We start from the raw sequence: 19,446 nt of genomic DNA, 5'->3' as shown, positions 1-19,446 counted from the left end.
CCCGTTAAAAGAAAGTACTGAAAATAGTACTACTACAGAAAGTTAACACATAATTTATTCGTGCAAAGGAGGAGCGTAAAATATTATTTCGACTTAAATCAAATAACAATTTAAGGTATATTTATTGTATTTTGGATGTCATGGTTAAGCTAATCGTATCAATTTAAATGTTAATAAAACGGTAAGTTTGTTTTATTAATCTCCTATAATTTATTTAAAAAAAATTAAGATTATGATTTAAGTTTAATCGAGCTAAAGTACAGCCCTAGGCGTGGTGACTGACAGTGACATCTAGATCTAGTTGTCATCATTGCATTGACATTGACATAAATACAGCTGGGGCTAGCTTCGCTTTTTTTACACTTTTTCTATTATTTTCTGTTGAATAAAAATTAGCTGTATGATAAAGGCTTAAAGCTGTTTTTTTGGAAAATTGTAAACACAAAACATTGTTGCCAAATTTTAACGCCGCATTCAGTCAGTGTGTTTCTGTTTTGTTGGAGAAAGCAAAATGTTTATTCTTTGAAGTTAAGCGTTATTTTCTGAAATTAGCTATAAAAATAAGTTAAAATAGTATTTATTAACTTTAAAAATGACGCAGCAGCTAATAAACGAGAACAGCAAATACATATTAGAGTGAGTAATCCATTTCGGAACGCTAACCTGTTAGTGCAACTTACGGTTCTATTTTTTCATGAGTCTTTCGATTGCAGTTTATTTTCGGAACAAACCGTCGACTCCCAAAGCCTCGATTCAATATGTGCGCAAGTGCAAAAGAGGTTTCCAAAATCGGAACACTTTAACTGTAAGTATTAAAATGCTATAAAAAGTACCATGCCATTGTCACAGTATTGTCGCCTTTATGTTGATGGTGTTGTTCTGAGTTCTAAATTAAATTCGGTTGGACTAGCAAAGGGGGCACTTTTTTTCCAAAATGAAGTCATAATGACACATATTTTAAACCATGTTGTTGAATAGAATACATTAAAATAAGCATATTTTACTTGAACAACTTTCCTCTTTAATCAAAAATGGCCGAGATAAAAGGACCCAAAGTTGTAAATTTAGGTACGACAAGCGAAACAAGGAGTGGTTAGTATGAATTGTGACCACAACGCATGAGCCGAGCGAGCGAAGCGAGCATGCCCCGGCAGCGGCCAGCGAAGTGCCAGAACCGAATTAAGCTGTTAATCTTACCTATTGTTTGATTAAAATATGTCGAATGCTCATTTTCTTTCTTCTACATCTATCTCATCTGGTTGGTCACAGAGAAAAGTACCCCTATCAAAAGATGCTCATTTTAACATAGGGGAAGTCCCTTAACGCCGGATGGCACCTAATGCCGGACACTCGTACTATCTCGATAACCAATAACGCGAAGGATTCAAGGATAAATGAAAGGGACGCGGGGGGACGTACCGATATCGATTCATAGGACGCGCATCGCCAGTGACGCGTATAGCAACGCCGGTAGCGGCTACTTGCAAATTTTGTAGGGAACATACTGCGTCACTTTAGATTCCGGTGAGTATTACGAACTTGTTTCTGTGTTTAGCTGGCTGGATTTATTTTTAATTAAGATATTATTAATTTACATTTCATAGTTTATAAAAGTTTTTCTACATTTTTGAAATAAGTAGTTTAGATATATAAAAAAATATTGTAACAATGTCCTATCCCTTAATACCGGACACCAAATAGTTCCGTAACACCGGACAGTAAATATGTTTTTTATTTTGGTAGTATTTGCATTTATTATAATAATTATTGTCTCTATGATGTTTCAGACATCAGAACAGTCAGGTAAAAATGGAAGAGTAGAAAAAAAAGGAAAGGGGTTGAAAATAATTTACAAATCGCGATTAGGTACTAAAGTTTTGGCGTAGTATGCTTAGAGGACCAAGACGAAGACTGGATACAGTGTTCCAGTTGCCAGGGATGGGCACATGAAGCCTGTGCTGACATTCCAGAATGTTCAGATGGTTATATTTGTGATAGGTGTCAAATATTTTAAGCTGTCCGGTGCTATGGGTTTGAGATGAAGTCCGTCCGGCACTAGGTGCCACTTGCGATAACTATGTTTTTTTCACAGAAGATTAAATTATGGACGTTGCATTTTTGTTTTTTATGACGATTTAAAAATTTGCTAAATTTACTAATTCATAATTAAAAATTTATTAATTTGAATATTTTATAATTTTTTTTCATTTTCAAAAAACCTTGTGTCTGCGACTAGGGGACTTCCCCCTGCTCTTATTATAACAATTATTTAAAATAGGGCTTATACTGATTACTAACATAAAAAAAAATTGTTTCAAATTTTTAAGTCTTGGCTCCATAGTAATAGCTAGAAAACGTTGTCCAAAAATTTTTTAATTTTATTTTCGCTTTTTTTTTTTAAATATGGCTATTTCGTTTTTGATTCCTATGTTTTGACGCGTTTTATGCAATAAAAAAAACACATGACTGTACTAGAAGTGCGTCAAATGTGGCTTACAAGATTTGACTGAAACTAACAAGAAGTTAACCTCACGAGGTCCAATCACATAAGGACATCAACAAAGCAAATGTAAACTTTTTCGGATTGACATCAAGTTTAAATTTCTAATAGCTAATCGAAATTTGACATGGGTCTACAAGGTACAAAAGCTGATAAAAAAAAGATAACCCATTACAATTATATTTTAACTGAACTAAACCTCCGCAGTATGCCTTCTCCTTTCATCCCTCATCACTGGTGGGGACCTCTCGCTCCCTGGGCAGCGGGTCGTTGCCCTTGCTCTGCTCCACGACATCTACAAAGTGGATAACCCGTTCAGCCCGTTGTTTCTACACTTGTTGGAGGGCAAGCCTGGACTGGCCGCACTGGCGCCCCAAGAGAGACTGCTCATAGGACAACTGCATGGGTTCCTTGGAGGACATGTTAGAGACGTAAGTAATTTTTTAATAAGTTACCCCTTCTTAATTCTGATAGTCATAATTTCATTATTGCTCCTTGAAACGGTTATCTAATGATTCGCCGACCATTTTTACGCGGATTATTGATTGGTAGACAACATTTCGCCTAGTAACGGTACGCCGATGAATTTATACGCAGATGTATTGTGTTGTTTCGCAGACTAACATTTCATAACTCAACTTTTAGTAGACTATTTACTTGGCATATGAGTCAGTAAGCCGAACAACTATTAACAGTAATTCGTTCAGCCAATTAATCACTACACATTTGTGTTTATTTCATATTCAAATCAAAACAAACCAATTGGCGACGCTATCAGTACGGGTCTGGTCGGTTGTTGGTCGCAGTTCTATCTAAAACTCCTCCTCGCTGACGCTCGTCGTCGCACCTAACTAAATTCTTATCGTGTTTCGACGAACAGTTGTTCGGTTAACTAAAACAATAGCGAAACAAACAATCGACTAAATGTAAATCTGCATATCGCCTTTCTTCCTACAGACTACTCGGCGAAACGAATAATAGGCGTAACAAAATTATACCAAAAAGTTGCTCGGCCAAACGAAAAATCTTTGGCAGATTTTTCGTTGGTATACCTAGTTTTTTGTGGTACAGTTGTCTGCGAAACGAATATCTGCGTGATTAAACTCAGCGAAATGACAGATCACCCCTTGAAAAACAAAAATATTGGAATACTATAACAGTGATAGGAAAAAGTAACATAGTTGTTAATAACACCTGATTCCCAAATTCTGAAGCTTAAAACAAATTTTTGGGATGCAGAATATTATGATCATGTATTAAGATTAATTTTTGTTGGTAAGAACTAGCCAAGTCAAGTGTTGACCTTTCATTAAATCCCAAGAGAAATAATTTATTGAATCAGGCGTTACTCTGCGGAGGTCCATATCAATGAACTAAAATAATTTCCTTGCTCACCCGCGACCTTACGATAGCTAAGCTTATGCAAAATATGCGTGTTCATGCAGTTCCTCCACCTCCACACTGTAAGAACACACACAAATCACACAAACCCCATCCATCACCACCACCACACTACACTGACGCGTTTCGAACTCAAACAGAGCTCATCTTCAGAGTGACACAACCGTACACCATGCTACCAGTTGTTAGTTGTTAGCAGTTGTTAGAGTTGGGTCTAACAACTGGTAGCATGGTGTACGGTTGTGTCACTCTGAAGATGAGCTCTGTTTGAGTTCGAAACGCGTCAGTGTAGTGTGGTGGTGGTGATGGATGGGTTTGTGTGATTTGTGTGTGTTCTTACAGTGTGGAGGTGGAGGAACTGCATGAACACGCATATTTTGCATAAGCTTAGCTATCGTAAGGTCGCGGGTGAGCAAGGAAATTATTTTTAGTTCGTCGAAGTCAACGACGCATATTCTTAATATTGAACTTGGCTCTCATTCTCATTTATCTTTATGATGGGATAAACGAGACATGTGTATCACACAAACGTATGCCACTACCGGTATTCGAACCCATGGCTGCTACACTGCTATCAGAACGCCAAACCAGTATCCATCACAATTCAAATCTGGCCGGCAGACTACAAAAATAACAAATCTCTCAAACGTTATGTCACTGTGTAAACTGATCGTGGCCTCAAATAATAATGTCATTGTCACTACCAACAATTAGTATTTGTATTGCAAACTTTACTTTATGTGTATGAGCAAATAATGTCATATAACTTGTAACTATTTGTAGTCAGTGTCGACATTTCCTTTTGACGTATATCCCCTGTATACACACAACCTTAGTTACCTTGTTTGGTTATTGATTCACAGAAAAGTATTTTCTTCGAATGCAATTCTAGATTTTTTTTCGTTGTATAGAAAATATTCCACTACTAGTCCTTCCTTCTTTCTGTAAAAAAGGTTGCCTGGAAGAGATCGCTCTTAAGCGATAAGGCCGCCTATTGCTCACCTTGTAATTTTAATAATTTGTTTTCTGTATCGCTTACTATATCTGGTGTACAATAAAGAGTCTTTGTATTGTATTGTATTGTATTGTATTTCGGTTCAAATCGGCCGCAACAGGAACAGTTCTCGCTTCGCTCGTCTTTTTATTGTTTTTTTTTTTAAAAAAACATTAATTATTACTTATAATACCAAAAGCATGTAAATGATCACATCCGTTCCTAATTATTACATATTTGCTGTGATTTATTTTTTAAGTGTTTTCAATAAAAAGGGACGTCAAGATTGTTCACCGTCTTTCTAATGCTAAAATAAAACCGGCCAAGTGCGAGTCGGACTCGCGCACCGAGGGTTCCGTACAAATTTTAAAAAAATATTAAAAATATTTTTATTATATGATGTAAATAAAAAAATATGCTTTCCGCAATTTTTCTTTTATCTATGACGTTGCTTCGTACCCAATTTCAAGATTCTGAGTTCACGGGAAGTACCCCGTAGGTTTTCATTCCCTTGCGAATGTCGAAAATTTGCAGCGTAAACGGCTGTATTTCATACGAGAGTGAGAGGGACGGTGTCGTCCCTCCTGTACTGACTGCTGGGTTCATATCAATATGAGGACGACATGAGGGTATACGAAATACACATTTATCATGGCAGTGGAAAGATGAGTCGTCCAAAGTTATTCCACTCTTATCGCAATTATGTGTATACTATAAACATGAGGTCTTGCCTCTCGCCTGTGGCTATGCCACTTACTTATCTGCTTCGGTTTTACCTGGTGCCTTTCCATCTCTAATAATTCTGCATGGTTACCACCTTATGTACACTGTAGAGGCAACTCATGATTGACATTTGGTTGCGGTATACCGCCTTCCAATGGCTATGCACATCAATTACCTAGTTGGGCATCGGTCGACTTGCTCCGGTCTAGACAGGGTGTGAGTATGACCCTGGTGACTCTATCATATTGTATTCATTCGTCACTTAGCCGAACGAGGGGGCTTTGCCCCCCGGAGGCCTCCACCATCCCCTAATAGCCTCGCCACGGTTGCTCCAACTACAGTCGACCGTGCCTGTGTGTTTCCGGACCACACTTCGAATATATGGGAGCTCCAGGCTTCCCTGTCCAATGTCCTTGACTACCAAATGTGCCGTGCACTGCAAGATTGGACTACACGTATCAGAAAGATCATTACCACACTTTACTGGTTTCCTCATCTTTCCACGTATCATGCACATATAGGTCGACATAGATATGCGATAGCAAAGTTAACACTCACCCGGGGTGTTCCAATGGGGTACAGGCCTCCTAGAAGCTCGTAGCTCCTCACTTATTCTTAACAGCTATCCTTCTTTACTGCCTCGCTGTCAATACTTGCCTCGCTATTTTTCCCGCCATTTCTCTATCATAGTACCAACATACATAAGTTAGTCAAAGACTAGGGTGGTATTACCACACTACAAATATAGATTGACAGTACTGATGTTGATACATACCGGTTGTTACATGGCGAATCGCGCTCAGCGCGACAGACGGTACGATACGAACATCTTAGTACTCATGAACTAAGTACTCATGTGTTCGTCCGCAGGTGATGAAGAAGTCGGCGAAGCAGGTGATGATGACGGAGGTGAGCCCCAAGGAGCTGGAGTTCGACTTCTCGCCGCTGCAGGCGCTGGTGGCCGACCGCCTGGCTGACATGAGCTCCACGGCGCGGGCCACCGCCCCCGCGCTCATACCGCTCAGCGACGGGTACGTTAAAACAAACGGTCAAGTGCGAGTCGGACTCGCGCACGAAGGGTTCCGCACCATCTATACAACATTCATTAGACATTAGCAAAAAGCGGCAAAAAATCACGTTTGTTGTATGGGAGCCCCCTTTTAGTATTTGTTGTTATAGCGGCGACAGTTATACACGTAAGCTGTGAAAATTTCAACTGTTTAACTATCACGGTTCATGAGATACAGCCTGGTGACAGACGAACGGACGGACGGACAGCGAAGTCTTAGTAATAGGGTTTCCGTTTTTACCCTCTGGGTACGGAACCCTAAAAAATGGGAAAATATGGTATAGCAATGCATGAAAAATAAAAGGTACCTGGAAAATGAGCAACTGTTATTACTGTTGCTAGTTGCTATTTCGCAATCGAAGTGAAAAGCTCTAGCATTAAACCATTTTCCCCTCGACGTGTCTATCCACCCTCGCCGTACGGGCTCGGGTGGCTATATGGACGGCTCGGGTATAATGGCTCGTTTTATACTGTTGTTGTACAATCTACTATTTTTTCTTACTTTCAAGGAGCCCTCCGAACCGCATCGCCATGAAGGAACTCCTGGAAGCCCTCATGTCCACGGACTACTTGCCCCTCCACCGGACTCTGAAGGCCGCGGGGCCCATACCGCCCCCCACTTTCCTGTTGGACACCACGGAGATACCATTTTCTGACGAGGTAGGTCGGAGAACAGATGACTTGCGGCCGAAAAGTTCGAAAAGTCGGAAGACACAAAAAAAATATCAAGGACTTATCTACTCGTTTGGTTTTGGCCTCAGGCGACCCCTAGGCTGGCACTTACCTCTCGCAAAGATTATAAATACTAAATACATATAAAGTTACTAAATCACAATTAAATTAAATATAGGTCCAAATTAAATACATACAATTCTAAGTCAACAAGCAAAATGATATTAATGTCACAAATAAATTAATCAATTCATTCAAGCTCGCATCGTAAGACAAACATCTATATAAGTACTAAAATTAGGTAGTTAAGTCTATACAAATAAAACAAAATAAAATTAAAGTAAACACTTTCATTAAATTCTTATATTGAATAAAGGTATTTTGACTATGTAATTTTTTGACTTCGGGCTTCTAATAGACTCTCGTTCGTAATTCATTATTTACCGCCCTTAAGACACAATGTACTATTAAGTACAATGTACCGTTTTTGTCAAACTTAAAACCTAAAATTGCTAAAAGTGGCTCCGAAGCCGTAACGTTTCGTGTGCTCTGCCTACCCCATTTGGGAATACAGGCGTGATGTTTGTGTGTACTATTAAGTAGTCTGCATCCAGAATTAATATGAACTTGACAATGGTGAGGCCCTGTTCACATTATTTCAGTAAAACCGTTCCAGTAGCATGACACTGCGGTGCTCGATCGATCTTGTGTAACTCGTTTGAATGAGGGCTATCGTTTTTTGTCTCACTAGATGGCGCACTGTTGCGTGAGGTTTTTAAGTATGGCTTTCAAAGTCTGTTATTACGGGCGTGAAAACAAAGTTTAGATTAAAATCATATTTAATACACCTTAAAACCGTACCATAAAAATATCGAGCATGCCACAGTGTTGCATAGTCCCCGTTTTGTTCGGAAAAAAGGGAGGACAGAGGTTTCCGAAAGACAAAACTGTCTCAAAACACAGACATTCATTGCCCCGGAACGCATATTTGCCATTAATTAATTTCAGATATTGCAAAATATTTACAAAATTATTCTAATTATAAATAAACCCGCGTAGCTCACCCAAAAACTATGAGATTTGACATTTCGGAGACCTCACGCTACACTAGCGCCTCTAGCGGCGAATTCATACGCGATAGCCCTCATTGTGACCCCGCAATGCATCGCTACTGGAACGGTTTTACTGGAATAATGTGAACAGGGCCTGAGACTCATAATTTATTTTTATTTTATTTTATTTATTTACATTATCATCACTTACAGTATCATTACAGGAGTTAAACCTAAGGCGATACAGAAGGCATAAACTAAAAAATAAACATCTTAATCTACATAGCAAATTATGTGTAAGGCAACTCTCTTGAATTCGCTCAGAGTGCAATGAAACAGATCAACTGAGTCTGCTATCTGGTCTGATGTGATGTGAATAGATGTGATGTTCCAGGTTGTCTGGAAGAACTTGGTGAACCGCGGTGCGCACGCGCCGCTGTACGACGCGCAGCTCGACGGGCTCACCGGGCTGCGGCCCGCGCCGCACAAACCCCGCCCGCCGCCCGCCCCCGCCCCCCGCACCCGCACCCGCCCCCGCACCGCCCAAGCCTAAGGTATCGCTCTCATATAACAGAATGAAACCTATTTTATAATAAATTTAGTGTACATTTCAAGGTTTTTTTTTAATTTCTTTTTTATGGTACAGAAAAATGATTCTGTTCTATCTAACCCAACACATTTTTAGTAGACACTTAAAAAATATTTCATTTGGTCCAATACACTTTAAACTATCGGAAATAAAAGACTTTGTTTACAAATTAACGCTCATTGGGGCAATATTGACTCGTGACCTTCAAATTCTGGGTATTTTCCTAAAATTTCCAAATTTAAAAAAAATATCAAATTTCGGCTAAATGTTCAAAAATACCTCGGCTATCACCCCCTTAAAGCTTTGCACGTAACTGCCAAACACCCTGTATATTAGAAATGGATTTGTTAAAAAAAAAACCTGGTCAGACTATTTTTAATTGATTTTTAATAAGTTTTTGTTCCATCATCGAGATAATAAGAACATTTATATTGACTTAAAGTATAAAATCTATAGAATATGTAGACTTTAGGTTTGCTATTGTTTACCTGGACCACCCTGGACGAACTACTGGGAAGGTATAAACTTAAACAGTTAAGTCGATGCCAGTTACTTTCACTTGATTAGATAATAGAACAAATTGTATATCAACGTAACGCAATAAAGACATTTTGATTTTGATTTTTGAACGTAAGTGCTGTTTTGTTGTGAACACGTTGATATAGGGTTGTCTGCCTTTAATTAAAAAAAAACAATAAAAATTATTTAAAAAAAAATAGCCGTCCAGGATTTTTTTAGCAAAATATTTTCTAGTATATTTTCTAATATATATTATAAAATACATTTCATTCTATTATCAGACCGGTGAAGATTGATGTAGGTTTGTATCTTGTACTACTAGATAGATAGGGTACTAGCCTAAAAAAAATTGCTGTCAGTTAAATATAGGCACGCGGCAGCGTGTCCAGCCAAGTTCAAAGAAAAAAATAACTGGCGTCGTAGCCGTGTGTATAATATAATAATATACGAACCGTTTCGAGCTACTTTTGACCCCTTCACAACTCGAAACCTACTTAATCTAAATACTTGTCTAAAATCCAAAATTTCATTAATGTAGCTCAAATAGGTGTCGAAACATTGACGTTTAAAAACTAGCATTTTTATGACTGACTCACTGACTTAGCGATCAAAACCTAACTCGCTTCCAGATGACCTAGAAACTTGATATTCGGCATCAAGCTAGACTATTACCGTAGATGAAGGAAAAAAATCAGAAATCTGAAAATTATTGTCAAAAAGTGCAAGAAAATTTTCGAAAACAGCACAAAAAGAACAATTCATGATTCCAATTATAAATCCGTTCTTTAACCCATACCTCCAGGAGGACAAAAAAGAGAAGCAAGAAGACAAGAAGCCGGAAGAGCCGAAGCCAGCAGACAACCCGGTGTCTGAAGCCAAGGAGCTGACGCAGCTGGCGCTACGGGGCGCCCTCAGCGTCGCGCAGCAACAGCGGCTGCTGGCCGTGCTGGACCAGGCCCCTAACCTGGTCTATGACATCGGGGTCACTCCCCACCAGGTATGACCCACGTCTGTGGACTGTTATAATTGTCACTTTCCACTCGATCGCGGCTTTCATTCACGTTTTTTTGTACAAAAATTCTTTAAGAAAAACCTACCCCGTGACAGCTTAAATCAAATCAAATCAAATATGTTTATTGCCAGAACATAGTTAATACAAAAGGTCTTAGTGCTACAGAACGAGTACTGCCTTTTCGCAACTTAACGTTTGACAACCTGTTTCATTTCGCAACTTTTCATTTCGCAAACTCTAAAACTGTAAATATTTCAGGATTTATTTCAGGGCCATCGTGTAGAGCCCTTTAGGTTAGGTTAGGTTAGTTTTATAAAAATCCTGAAATATTTACAGTTTCAGAAATATTAAACAGTTGAGAAGTGAAAAGTTTCGAAATGAAACAGGTTGCCAAACGTTATTCGTCGAAACATTAATAAACCGCTACAAAATATTCCTATGTTCTACCTTAATTGGGCGTGCAATATTAAAATCATTTTCTCCCAGCTTTTACAATATAAGAAATGCTAAGTAATATCTCAATTCTCAGTTTATAATGATATTTTCTCATTTTACAATACAACAACTCTATCATTTCATCTTCTTTGTTATTATAATTTATTATTTTCATTTATTAGATTATTATCATTGCAAATTATTACTATTATAATGTCAGTTCACTATTATGTCAGATTATGCTAGTATTGTAACAGTTTAGTTTTATTGTTATTAAATAGGTACTTTATATCTAAGTATTATTATTCTTACTATTATCCTTAGTTTGTAGGTATAGGTTTAAGCTGTTTTTTTGTATAATGTTTTATTTTATTATTCTTAATTGTCAATAAAAAAATATGTATTGGATAAGTTTTAACTGTAATACTTTTTCAGCAACTGATTAATACGAATATTTTTGTGGCATTGCTGGGTGAACCTTATCCTGATCATTAAAAAAGTCTTGTAAGGAGTAATAACATTTATCCAGAAGCCACCTCGTTAGTACTTTGCTAAATTGATTTCGTGGGTACAAGCTTTAGGTGGGTCTACGCTAGACGAACCGAGCACGAGCGAAGCACGAGCCGAACACAATGAGGGCTATCGCGAATGAATTCGCCGCTAGAGGCGCTAGTGTAGCGTGAGGTCTCCGAAATGTCAAATCTCATAGTGTTTGGGTGAGCTACGCGGGTTTATTTATAATAAGAATTTTTTTGTGAATATTTTGCATAACCTGAAATTAATTATGGCAATTGCAAATGTCTGTGTTTTGAGACAGTTTTGTCTTTCGGAAACTTTTGTCCTCCCTTTTTTTCCGAACAAAACGGGACTTAGCAACACTGTGGTTGCTGGATATTTTTATGGTACGGTTTTAAGGTGTTTTAAATATGATTTTACTCTAAACTTTGTTTTAACGCCCGTAATAACAGACTCTGAAAGCCACACTTGAAAACCTCACGCAACAGTGCGCCATCTAGTGAGACAAGAAACGATAGCCCTCATTCGTCTAATGTGGACCGACTTACAAGCCTCGAACGAGCGCGCTGCGAGCGTTTCGTTCGTGCTCGGCCGCGTTCCGCCAGTTGTCGGTTTTTTGACGAACACAAAGGGATTTGCTTCGCGCTCGCAGTGCGCTCGTGGACGTGCCGGGAACGGCTCCGCTCGTGCTTCGCTCGTGCTCGGTTCGTCTAGCGTAGACCCACCTTTAGCTTAGCCGTATAACAAGACGTTGTGGTCGTATCCCTTCCAGTTGCCGGAACTGGTGGAGAACAACCCGATGGTGGCCATATCAGTGCTGCTGAAGCTGATCAACTCGCAGCACATCACCGAATACTTCAGCGTGCTCGTCAACATGGAAATGTCTCTGCACTCCATGGAAGTCGTCAACAGGTCACTGCACTGACTAATGAGTTGCCAAACGACCATATATTAAAGATACCAGTCTGTGACGACCAGATGGCCTAGTGGTTAGAGAACCTGACTACGAAGCTTGAGGTCCGGGTTCGAATCCCGTGTCGGGCAGATATTTGTATGAAAAATACGAATGTTTGTTCTCGGGTCATGGGTGTTTTCTATGTATTTAAGTATGTATCTATCTATATAATTATATTTATGTACCCATAACACAAGCTTTGCTAAGCTTACTTTGGGACTAGGTCAATTGGTGTGAATTGTTCCGTGATATTTATTTATTTATTTATTTTATATACGAGACTGTAAGCAATAGCAATGTCTCGAGGGCGGTAAATAAGGAATTACGAACGAGAGTCTATTAGAAACCCGAAGTCGAACACTGAGGGCTTTAATGAGTCGATATATACAATGTGACATACAATGTTTTTCATCACACTTGCTCGTAAGCAGTGTCTTAACATGCAGGCTAAGGCCCATATATTTATTAAATCGTGTGGCTTACATTTGAAATAGACTTATGATTATAATATAAATTTACAGAATATACGATAACAGTGCTACAATTTGTTACAGTGTGTTGAGTCAATAGCCCTTTTTTAAACCACATCTATGCAATAATCCATTTTGAACCACCTTCTATGCAATAGCCCATATTTAGTCAATCTATGCAACAGACCATTTTTAACCACAATCTATTCAGTAACCCATTTTGAACCACCATCTATATTTAACAATAGCCCTAATTGAACCACCATCTATGCAATAGCCCATTTTGAACCACCGCCTATACAATAGCCCATTTTAAACCACAATCTATCCAATAGCCCATTTCGAACCACAATCTATGCAATAGGTAGTCTATTTTGAACCGCAATCTATGCAATAGTCCATTTTGAACCGCAATCTATGCAATAGTCCATTTTGAACCGCAATCTATGCAATAGTCCATTTTGAACCGCAATCTATGCAATAGTCCATTTTGAACCGCAATCTATGCAATAGTCCATTTTGAACCGCAATCTATATGCAATAGTCCATTTTGAACCGCAATCTATGCAATAGTCCATTTTGAACCGCAATCTATGCAATAGCCCATTATGAACCACCTTCTGTGCAGTAGACCATTCAACAAACTTTCCCGTCCCCCCAGGCTAACGACCTCAGTGGACCTGCCCGTAGAGTTCGTCCACCTGTACATAAGTAACTGCATATCGACCTGCGAGACCATCCGGGATCGCTACATGCAAAATAGACTGGTGCGGCTCGTCTGCGTGTTCTTGCAGTCGCTCATACGGAACAAGATTATTAACGTCAAGGTAACAACTACATTGTTATTTTTTATGTCAAATAGCTGGCAAACGAGCATGCGGGTCACCTGATGGTAAGTGATCACCGCCGCCCATGGACACTCTACAGCATTAACTAGATTTAGTTAGTCTTTTCGCGCGGCTTCGCACATGAACCGTTAGATCTGGCAGTTGAATTAAAATTTCGGGATTTTGCTAAATGGGAATTCTCAAAAGTTGCATCATGGATTTCTAAAATGTCTATACGCATACGCTTCAAATTTCATGTTTAAAATCCTATCGGTTGAAATTTCGACAGAGTAGTGTGAAGGTGTAAACAAGCACACAACGCACGCACGCACGCACGCATGCACGCATGACGCATGCACGCACAACAAAAGTTGTGTTAAAATCTTGTTATGTATACATATCATTTGTAATATTGTAAATCTGTTTTAAAAAAAATATTTATGTAGAATTATGAGTATGGTCCTTGTATGGTCATTACTATGTGTGGTTTATTAAGGATTGGCATTATAGCACTTACGAAACGCCAGTGTTGCCATGCGTGGCGCGCTTGACAGAGCCTGAGATCTGGACGCGGGAAAAGCGATCGTCAATTGTCAGTTTGTAAAAGAAGTCTGGCCCGAGTCGACAGTCTCAGGAACTGTTACGCGTTTCTTTATTATTTAGCTAGGCTTTTCCTTAAGTTATTGTGAATCGTTATGATAGTTGCATTTCTAAGATTTCAGTGAACGAGTGTCGTATTGTTTTGGTTTTATCTTGACCACAAAGTGGACTTTTGTTAGTTCTTCAAAATAGTTTCATTCTCTGCCCGAATCCCACTTGTTATGCCCACATTGATCATGTTACGGTCGGATCCCGGCTCTCTAAGTCCTATCTTACGACATCAGAAGTGGTCCGAACGGGCAAATGAAACTAAATTTTCGTATATCGTGTGAAATTGTGATTGTGCTAGTTACGCGCAGTGACATTATCAAAGTGTTTTTACTTATTTTAAAACAATAACGAATGAATGCAACTGCCCTTTATATTGATTGCACACAATCTTTGATACTAACACGCATAAAATGTGGTTAAATTTTACGTTAAATCGGCAAATAGTGTGATTTTACAAAGAATTTAATTTTTTTTTCGTCTCGTTATTGTAGGTAGTCGTTAAAAAAAAAGTTAAAGAATTTAGTACATGCAGTCATGCCATGTTTTTTTTGATGTGACGGTATTCTTGTGTCACACTTGTGTGTTTATTCGAAATTATGTTATGAAATGTACAGGCGTGGTAATTTGAAATCTGTGATAATAATAAAGTCAATTTTGTGTTTTCTTTTTCATAAAAATGCGTCGAGTTTAAATCACATTTAGTTACGTTGGCAATTCTTCTAGTCTGTCAAGAATGTCTCTTTGCATTGCAGCCAGATTAAAAAAAAAAAAGTTAAACGTCAAAGTCACTGTTTGTTTACAACAAAGTTAAGCCGGTAAATTTGGAATATTTCGTAATTTTTAGTCGGTGTAAACTATGAATAGTAAAGTTTTTTTTGTAGCGATCTATTTTGTAGCGCACGAAGCATTATTTGCGGTTACAGGCAGTATGAATGACGAGATGGATAAGGTAACAACGGAAATTTGGTGAGTTTTCTTTTTATCATTCGGCTCTATTTTAAACTTATTTTTCTTTCTCTTGGTTATCCGTTTAACCCAAGAGTTGTGTTAAGTGAATTGATCAGTACTGAGAACATTCGTTTAGCGTAATTATATTTTTTGCTGGTGCTGGTAATATAATTACGCGTTGAAGAAATCGTAAGCTCATGGGTTCAGTCTAAGCGACTGGTTGCCGAAAACAAAAACAATGAGTTCATTCTATACGCCACACTTAGTAAGTATTTAGAGAACTTTATATTATGAATATGGATGTGGTACATGTTCCTTGGCATGTACATGAACACTTGCAATATCAGAGTGTTGTCTGCATGATGCATAATTAATTACATTATTATAAAGACGAAAGCGTAATTTTCAGTTATTGCAGACTGCAATTTGTAGTAACAGTCTTACTCTAAGGACACTTGAGTTACCAATGCATTGTGGTCACGCCTTCATACAACAGTGGTTGTATTTCAACCAATGTTACCTATTTGCATTAAAAATGTCAACAGATAGAACTAAACATTTACTACGACCCTTACCTAACCTTTGTGACCTGAAATTAATGTGAATCTTTGGATAATTAATGCTTCTTTTCATGGTTGTGATGTATGGATTGGATGTTATTAAAAACATATTTAGCAAAACTGAGTTGCTTGTTACCCCAGAAACCTTGAGTATTTAACATTTTGTTTTTAGCTTATGTGGTACCTCAATAACACATTTGAGAGTGTCATGGTGTGATATCTTTGATGGGTATTAGCAAAGATTTTTGTTTAGTTACATGACAAATTTTATTTAATTTAATTTTTGTAAACTTCACTCCTTAGTAAAAAAGAAAGTTTATGTGGCTCATTGATTTATTTGAGTTTTGTCTTTTGCCGCGATTTCTGTGCAATGTGATCTTTTGTGATATCAAATAATGCAGTTTTGTGTTGCTTGTGAGTAAAGAGAGATTACAGATAGTTACTACAGACTAAATTATTGCTACTACTAACAAAATCAAGTTAGTACAAACAATATTACTGTACTGCTACTGTAAACAACATAAAGTCGCATCTGCAATGCCCTGGTGTTGCCGGTGTTTGTGGGTGGTGGTGGTCTACTTGCCATCGGGGGACCCACTTTCTCCTTTGCCGTCCGGTCGAGTAAAGAAGGAAAAAAAAAAAGAAAATACAAGTTACTAATGTTTTTTCCACTACAATCAACTTCTTTTCAAGAGTCAATGACTAGATTTGGGTATTGATGAAAAGGGGGGGGATGACTTTTTGTAGTCGCTTAATTTTTTTGATAGCCAATACAAAAAAAAAGTGTTGCTGCTTGCAATCAACTACATACCGAGGTCTGTCAGTAGCGAAAAAAAAAAAAAAAAAAAAAAAAAACAATTGTCATGCTAAGTTTACACAACTCTGACAAATCTATGTTGAATTACTTCAAATATTGAAACAGGATAAATCATTCAATTTAATGCAAAAACAGAACTTAGCTTCTTATCGGGAAAACATCTGCGTTGTCAAATTAATGATTCTCAGTTTCTGAATTTAATAAAAAAAAAAACTGCTGAATGTGTTAGCTAAATAAACTGACATTGTTTTATTCAAGTTTCTTTATAAATGTGTGACATTTGCTATCAAAAACTTAGCAAATAATGAATAGTGTTTTGTTGGAATTTTTTTGAGTTGAGTTACTGTACTTTACTGTGTTTGGGTTACATACAAGGCTTTATGCCGAGTAATCTGGTTATAATTATAACAACATAGCCTTTTTTTATTCCGAACTGGTAGTTTATTTCTACTATTTCTGTGTATTTTGTTATAAAATGTCTATAAGTTCTGTGTGTCTTTTGGCATGAGCCTCCTCCAACTGCCTCCATTGCACTCTGTCGGCTGCAGCTCTGGTCCGGTGTGGCCCCAGGGCTAGGCGGAGGTTGTCTTCCTTTCTTGTTGGTTAGAGTATGGGAGTGATCTGGTTAGGGCACAGGTTTTTGAGACCTAGCTATGTGTGGTTTGTGCAATTCACTTTTTTTTCTATTAGTGATATAGGTACTGAAATTGATCGACATTGTGGAATTGCTAATTAATCAATAGAAGCTGGGAATTCCTCATAATTTTTGCTCTGAGTGGGTATGGTCTGCTAATGTTATTTTTGTTTTTCAATAATGGTTTCTGTAAATAATTAACCATTTCCTGAGAGGTACTGGATAATGATGATATTTTGTCTTGCAATCAATTTGATAATTTTGTTGGTCGGTGGACGGACACAGATATTGATGTAGATAGAGTTATGGCAGCAGAAGGAAAAGACAAATCTGATCAGCTGGATATGAGAGGGTGCGGTTTGGTATTAATGTTTTAGAATGAGATAATTGTGGAGGTGTAAGGGGATCTAAGCTCAAGCCTCACCTGTAAGTTTGCAACCGTTTGGAGATGGTGCCTGTGGGTAAAGTGCTGGACGGTGTGAGTGTGGCAACTTGCAACTGGCAAGTGAGTCAGATTATTCGGAAAATGTAAGATCTTAAATTCATGTTGAAGATTTCTGTATTTTAGAGTATCTGTTGGAGCTGTTGTTTTCTAACGATGTTACAAAAAAAAAGTATTTTTAACTATTGAAAAAAAAAAGTGGTGGAGTCACAGGGATGACTCTGAGGAAAGTCACAGGGATGACTCGTAGGAAAGTCACAGGGATGACTTGTAGGACAGTCACAGGGATGACTTATAGGAGAGTCACAGGGATGACTCGTAGGAAAGTCACAGGGATGACTTGTAGGACAGTCACAGGGATGACTTATAGGAGAGTCACAGGGATGACTCGTAGGAAGTCACAGGGATGACTTGTAGGAAGTCACAGGGATGACTTGTAGGAAGTCACATGACTGGTAGGAAAGTCACAGGGATGATCGTAGGAGTCACAGGGATGACTACTCGTAGGAAAGTCAGGGATGACTGGTAGGAGAGTCACAGGGATGACTCCTAGGAAAGTCACAGGGATGACTGGTAGGAAAGTCACAGGGATGACTGGTAGGAAAGTCACAGGGATGACTGGTAGGAGTCACAGGGAACTCGTAGGTAAGTCACAGGATAAATGGTAGGGAAGTCACAGGGATGACTGGTAGGGAAGTCACAGAGATGACTTGTAAGAATGTCACAGGGATGACTAGTAGCGGAGTCACAGGGATGACTCGTAAGAGAGCCATAAGAATGAAAGGAAAAGAGAAAAATAAAAATGGCTGCTGAAATAAGCATGACTGGTAGTTAAGTCACAGAATGGAATAATGGTTGGCTCTCTCTTTCTGTCTCTCTCTCGTTTTCACTCATCTTTAAGTAACACTATGCGGAATTTATCAGAATAATGTCTAATACTATTGTTACTGATTTTGATTTGTGTGTGTGTGTGTGCGTAATTTTGTTTTGTTTTGTGTGTGTGTTGTGGTCAGAAGTGGCCGAGCGAATATTATGATGCTATTGTGTCGATTGTTGCAGATTAAACACACGAGGACGTGTGTCTTGTAGGATGGCCGTGTAGAAATATGAGTATGGTCCTTGTATGGTCATTACTATGTGTGGTTTATTAAGGATTGGCATTATAGCACTTACGAAACGCCAGTGTTGCCATGCGTGGCGCGCTTGACAGAGCCTGAGATCTGGACGCGGGAAAAGCGATCGTCAATTGTCAGTTTGTAAAAGAAGTCTGGCCCGAGTCGACAGTCTCAGGAACTGTTACGCGTTTCTTTATTATTTAGCTAGGCTTTTCCTTAAGTTATTGTGAATCGTTATGATAGTTGCATTTCTAAGATTTCAGTGAACGAGTGTCGTATTGTTTTGGTTTTATCTTGACCACAATTAGTGGACTTTTGTTAGTTCTTCAAAATAGTTTCATTCTCTGCCCGAATCCCACTTGTTATGCCCACATTGATCATGTTACGGTCGGATCCCGGCTCTCTAAGTCCTATCTTACGACATATATATATATAGTTTCTTGCCGGATTCTTCTCAGCAGGAGTTTTTCCGAACCGTGTAGATTTTTTTGACATTCATAAGTGCTTGTTATAGCCTAAATTGAATAAATATATTTTGACTTTGA

At 38.4% G+C, this 19,446-nt stretch overlaps 1 protein-coding gene across 1 annotated transcript; it reads left to right on the top strand.

The window, feature by feature from the left end:
• The first annotated feature begins 312 nt into the window (after positions 1-312).
• Positions 313-16,110, top strand: LOC141435052 (CCR4-NOT transcription complex subunit 11-like). Its single transcript, XM_074097572.1, has 10 exons — positions 313-636; positions 714-805; positions 2,708-2,931; positions 6,489-6,649; positions 7,197-7,347; positions 8,806-8,958; positions 10,322-10,516; positions 12,255-12,394; positions 13,569-13,734; positions 16,066-16,110. The coding sequence occupies exons 1-10, from the start codon at positions 593-595 to the stop codon at positions 16,108-16,110; spliced, it is 1,371 nt and encodes a 456-aa protein (XP_073953673.1). The 5' UTR covers positions 313-592.
• The last annotated feature ends 3,336 nt before the right edge of the window (positions 16,111-19,446 follow it).

The sequence above is a fragment of the Choristoneura fumiferana genome, chromosome 14 (genome assembly GCF_025370935.1).
Source record: "Choristoneura fumiferana chromosome 14, NRCan_CFum_1, whole genome shotgun sequence".
Taxonomy (NCBI): domain Eukaryota; kingdom Metazoa; phylum Arthropoda; class Insecta; order Lepidoptera; family Tortricidae; genus Choristoneura; species Choristoneura fumiferana.
This window is presented reverse-complemented; position numbering and strand designations above follow the sequence as displayed.